Source organism: Opisthorchis viverrini (genome assembly GCF_000715545.1).
Source record: "Opisthorchis viverrini unplaced genomic scaffold opera_v5_349, whole genome shotgun sequence".
Taxonomy (NCBI): Eukaryota; Metazoa; Platyhelminthes; class Trematoda; order Opisthorchiida; family Opisthorchiidae; genus Opisthorchis; species Opisthorchis viverrini.
The window spans coordinates 171,330-177,329 of NW_008752009.1; the positions used below are offsets into that span (position 1 = coordinate 171,330).

A 6,000-nucleotide genomic window follows, 5' to 3' on the forward strand; every position below is an offset into this window, starting at 1 on the left:
TGCGTAAGGTGGATGGGTTTACAAATCTTCCCAGCCCCACTAACCTTCAATATTACCTATTTGCATCAGGTTTCTCTATCCGTATGCAGCCGATGCTTCAGCTGACGCCTAGCATATCATCTCACTGAATTCCAAGTGAGAAGTCCGAATCGATAAGCGGCTTTAAGCGCTCTGAACTCGTGTTCATCTTGTGGGGGGCTCAGAAATACCACACGCCGTTTATAGTTGTATAAGTGGCGTGCTTATCTCGTACCAACGAAGACTGACGCCTGCACATCACAACCTTTCAAAGCTACCGCGTTGCATTCGTTTCTGAAATGCCCCAAGCATGCAGTGATAAAGTAGTCGGGACTCATGAAAGCGCACTGGCTGGCCTATTTACCTGAGTTTGAACGTTAATGGCTATGACGAACGGCGACACTGCTTCCGGCAACCAGTATTGGTTTTATTCATTGATCTGAAAGCTGCCTTTGACTCTGTGGACAGTCGCGCACTGTGGCAGTGTCTGTGGAGTAAGAATGTCGACCGTAAATTCTAGACCCTCCTTAAGGCGCTGTGCGCCAACTCTCGCGGCCGTGTGGAGGTCTACGGGAGGCTGTCGCCTGAGTTCACCACATCAAGTGGTGTAGACGGGGCTGTCCTACTTAACCTGTCCTCTTCAACTTCGTCATCAATACGATTATGGAAGACTCGCGTCAGCTTCTAAAGCCTTTGGGGTTGAAGTGCTACCAGGGTGTCCGCGCGGAAGGTCCGTGGTTCGAACCCGACCTCTGTCTCTCGGCTTCCCCTGTCCAGGTTGGGCATCATCCCAGCCTTTGTGCAACCTTCGAGTGGCATGGCAGTTAGGCACCGAAACGGTGCTACAGCTGAAAGGGGCATCCGCTTACAGATATCGAGTACGCGGACGACATAACTCTTCTTGGATCTGAAGCCGTGGTAATGCAAACAATATTAAGTAATCTAGCTAATTCTGCCTCACCGTTTGACACGCGCTTCACACCGTCAGTGTGAAGTGGTACTGCAAGGCTGAGTGGGCTCGGAACCTAGCCTCATGCTTGCGGACGAGCCCATTGAGGTAGTAGACAAATTTGTTTACCTGGGCAGCTGCATCAGTCCCGGTGGTCTCGCGTGAGATGATATTTCCCTCCGGATCGGGAAGGTTAGAGCAGATTTTGTGAACCTGCATCACCTGTGGAGTAGGCGAGAAATCCGTCTCCCCGAATGGGGACTTCGAGATGTGACACATTAAGGGTTAGATACATTGTCAGACATGGCCCAGTCGCGTCCTCAATGGCGCTCATATATCTAAGCTTCAATCAAGCCTTCATTGCATAGCTCTATTTTCAATCTCACTGCTTAAAGGTCTCCTGACAACTGTGTATTTACGCATCAGTTATGTCAGCTCATACCTCCAATGGGTAGATACTTATCCCACCCCCCAAACCCTTGATGAACGAAACTGTGGTAGCGGTTCTTAACAGTGATAATGATGATGATGACCTCAATGTGGACGATCGGAAATTCACTTAACTTTCTATTAACTGACTAATTTGACTACTGCAGGAAACATACGACTACCAGTAGATCTCAGTGGGTTGCTACGGAAAAGAAAAGCACCGCTCTGCGATCAAGTTTCTTCACGACCAACCGAACCGCCTAGCTCGACAAACAAATCAGCTGTCAGTATGACCTGACCAAATAACGAACGGAACGACCATGCGTGTCTCACTAACACGGTCTCCTCAAGAGGCCTACTCAATATTGAGTGCATCACACGCTAAGTAGAAGCGGTAATTGGGTCATTCGGTTGAGAAGCAGTTAAGTGAAAAGCTCTATAGGGTTGCCTGCCACGTGCAGACAGAATCACGTAAGACTTGAATATCCCATGGCGATTAGTATGAGCAGGTAGTGTCGACACCTGTAAACCCGGTTTATTTCTGTGTACGTTTTGGGGACTGTCTTATCTAACTTACTAGGGTTCGGCATTACCTCTTCAAACACAGTAATCGTAAACTACCTTGTTAAGAGCGGCACTCGCATTGAATTTGGAAGCACAGATTTAGCTTGACCTCCAGTGTAACTAAGCTGTTCGTGTAGTTCATTTCACCAAGTATTACAAGGGTGCGTGAAGACGGGACTCAAGGGAAACGGGATTCCGACTGTGGACCACATCTGCACATATCACCAAGTTTTATAGCAACGACATAAGCATAGGCGTATTGCAATCTTGGTGTCCCGTAACTCGAACAATGAATTCGATTTTGTCGGTCAGTTCGTTTGTTCAACACGTGAATATCATGAATACCATGAATATCATGTGCTGCGTGTATTCAAGTACTTGTGGGGATTTCAGAGCGTATAGAGCCCTCTGAAAGCTTTCCCACTAACAGTAGTGTCCGACAATCATATTCAATCTCTTCATTTTTATTTAATCTAAAGATTCATGAGGTGCAGCGAACCCTGGAAGTCCTAAAACCCCTGGTTTTTATAACACTGAGCGAAAATCTTATCGACCTGGATTATGCAGACAAAATTGTTCTCTTTTTTCAAAGGAATGGAAAGCCCAAGCATTACCAGAAAAATTTACTCATATCATCCAGTCCTTCAGTGCTTCACGCCCACAAAAAAGCAGTCACACTGCGGGACATAAAGTCCTTGAATATGCCTCTAACAATCCAAAGGGTGACACCAGGAGTTGTGGAACATTATATGTATCTCGGAAGTTGCATTAACTCTGATGATAGCATGACAGACGAAGTCGATGCAACTACATAAAGGGCCGGGAATGCGTTTATAAATCAGCTCCAATTGTGGTATCAAAATGGCACATCACCGAGTCCCAAAGGACGTGCTATCCGACTATGATGCGAGGTATGATAGTGTACGGCTGCGAGGCTTAGCTACTTTGGGAGGAGGATCTAAAACGCCAACGAGTCTTTGGCCACTATTGTTTCAGAGCTATAGTTGTAATCAGCTACAACCACCGAATTCAGAATATGGTTATAAGAGAACGGATATTTATTGAACAGGGTGACCTCCCACCCCCGTGTGCATGGGTGGAGGCGCTGCTAATCGACGTGGATGATGTTCTTTTCAGCTTCTTCCCAGTGTCTAAATGAAGGTCTGGAGATGTATGCACCCGTAACTGATCGTGGTAGACTGGTACCAAAGCTTCCAAATAAATTGTGGTGGTATGGTAGCGAAGCATCAGTATTTATGACTGATTTGCTGTCAGTGTTTAGTGAGGCAGGAGGCGTTTCACTCAGAGAATCATTAGCAGCAGCAGCAACATCAGTGTTGGCACTGATGCTTCACTGCCGTAAAACGTGAAAGGAGAAAAAGAGTGGGTGAGGGAGGGGACCTGGTGCTGGCCTATGTCAAGCATTCTGAGGTGCCTACACCTCCAACCGCTCAACCAGGCAATCTTGAAAGAAACTGACAACACAAACGCCACTGACATCGATTAGCCGCCATTTCTTGCAACGTCTCCAACCAAGCACGGACGGGGTCATGGGGACCCCATCCTGGAAGGCGTACAACACCAACAACACCCAAACTCTTCGTTATCTCTTTCACGCCTCTCTGCCAAGTCATGTGCTGCCCACCTCGCGGTTTGCACAATCCTGAAGGAAGTGCGGAGAACAGTCGTCTCGGTAGACGGTTTCGGCATGCGTAGCACATGACCGAGCCATCGTTGTCAATGATGATGGATGTTTTCTCGGTTGTGCTGCAGGCACTCAAAGAATGCATCTAAGGCAGCGATCTAAGGTGGTTGGACATTTGCTACGCATACCATGTTACCGTCTGCTGAGACCGTTGTTTCCTATGCCTAACTGGGATGGCAGAAAACTAGAGGTTGACAGAATTTGACGAGGCAGATGGGAATGAACGATTTCGCGAAAAGTCTGGGCGCTGTTGTTGATGTTCACCTTCCAGGACGGGGTCCGTTCTTTTGTTTTGACACCTAACGGTATGCCGGATAACCGATATCATCATTATTATAAACGCCATCGTCATCCACAGCATAATAGTAGTCTATGCTGTCAGTTCCTGCTCTAATTGCCTGACTGCGTGTGAAGGGTGTGGATACCGCAGGCGTTTTTGGTCCATCTCTCTGTATCATTTTCCCTTATATCCATTGTCCGTCCAAATAAAATGACGTGGTTGGACGGCAATGAAGCACCAGTGCTGCTGTCAATGATAAACCCTTGGAGAATCCACATACCTGTGTGCATCCGCGATCGTCATACTAAAATAATGCGCTTTTACTCATTGTCACCGCTTTTATTCCACCTTCAGCTCCTCAATAGGTTTCAGGAGTAGGTACTTTTCAAGACACCGTTCGTAGGCTGCCCTCTCCAGGACGGCAAGGGAGTATTTTTCAACAGTCATCATCATCATCATCATCATCATCATCATCGACAGCATGACATCAGTGTTCAACACCGATGCTTCACTTCAACAGGCGACGATACAATTTAAGTAAACCGGGTTCCACCAGCTTCCGTAGATTAACTCAAAATAAATTCGGAGACCCACATACCATTTGCAACTTCAGATTAATTTTTCATCTAACATTCGAGCTCCTAAATAACAGTATCCCCACACCTAATGCTTTGCACTGCAGTGTCCGCTTCGACGGCATCTCGAAGCCCGTTAGGCTGCCGATTAAGGCCATCATGACAGAATTCTTCCACTAATGCATCCAGTTCCATTTGATTCCTATTCTCCACTCAAAGCACTGACGCACTTGTTACGAGTTCGTCCCCAAGGGATACATGTGCCAAATAATTTTTCTCCTAAGTGAGCGGTCACGCGAAATTCCGCTCGCTACGTTCCCCTCGGTAAGCATTCCTGGGATTTCTTCCTCCGTGAAGGCCTTCTCCCATGGCCACCCAACAATTGGCTGCGTGCCTGAGGAGACTCTATCAGTTAACACTTCTATTGGTACTGCATTGTAAACGATCCACTTGGTCTCGACATGAACCACGCACATGTCTCCAAAACAATTCATAATCAATTCATAGCCGAACGCTTTTCAGTTTTCCCTGTTGAACCACTGGTGCCGCGTCCGACAAAATTGTGCACTTAATCAATTGCTGAAGGTCCCAAATTACAGGTACAAGGCTTACAGTTTGAATTGCTTTTAGACTATTTTCAACTGCCATGAGATAGACGCTACTAGCCATCTTGTAGACCAGAACAGCGAAATAAAAACAGAAACCCACTTGTAGTGTCATCACAACGTAGCTGTAGCGTTCATTTCGACCGCAGCCAAGGAATTTACATACGTGATCCTTGCCTTGTAGTTTGCGTAAGACCGCGACTTCCATCTTCAAAACTTGCTTCGGTTGTCTGGCTGATTCCAGTTTTAATGCAACCTTTTCTTGGCAATTCATTTCCTGAGCCTCGTAAATTTCGCCGAATCCACCACCCCCGATCTTTTTTACAACGCGCCATCTGTCCTTTATGATACTTCCAGGAGAAACCAAATCAGTGTCCGAAGTAGCTGAAGTCATCACACATCGTCGCCTGCTACAACGGAGGCGAAATCGCACTTAGAATGCTCACCCAGGAAGATCATCAGACAAACATCAAACGGAACCAGTTCAACACATACCGAGACCACAAGAAGGGGAAAATTTCGGGACTGACGAGCACAAAACGAGACGGATGGCCAACGACCGACAGTCGTCAAAGATTCAAAGTTTCGCGCTGTCGAAATGTTCAGGTTGTCAGCCAGTAAAACAAAGACAGGTCTCAAAGGTGTTTCGGATTGACACCATGCTGAGAGATACAGGGGTTGTTGCATCACGTCCCCGGGTTATCCGGTAGATGGTTCTCCGCCTTCCGTAAGCAGTTCGCTTCAAAGTCAGGGGTTCACGGATTCACGGATTGATACACAGGATCGAGGCTTTTGCCCAAGATTCCCGGGTCGGTTTTGTTCTTGTCGGTAAGTGGCTGTCGTTCACCTGAAAGGTACAAGTGAAAAAAGGGTGT

The 6,000-nt window shown here is 47.0% G+C and overlaps 1 protein-coding gene across 1 annotated transcript in view; it reads right to left on the reverse strand.

Annotated features, from left to right (window-relative positions):
- T265_10281 (hypothetical protein) overlaps positions 1-5,712 on the reverse strand; it is a gene marked incomplete at both ends in the record, with an annotated part of 37,090 nt that extends 31,378 nt beyond the window's left edge. The window contains one exon of the mRNA XM_009176606.1: positions 5,229-5,712. Within this exon, the coding sequence (XP_009174870.1) occupies positions 5,229-5,519 (291 nt within the window). The remainder of the gene's footprint in view (positions 1-5,228) is intronic.
- Between the last annotated feature and the right edge of the window lie 288 nt (positions 5,713-6,000).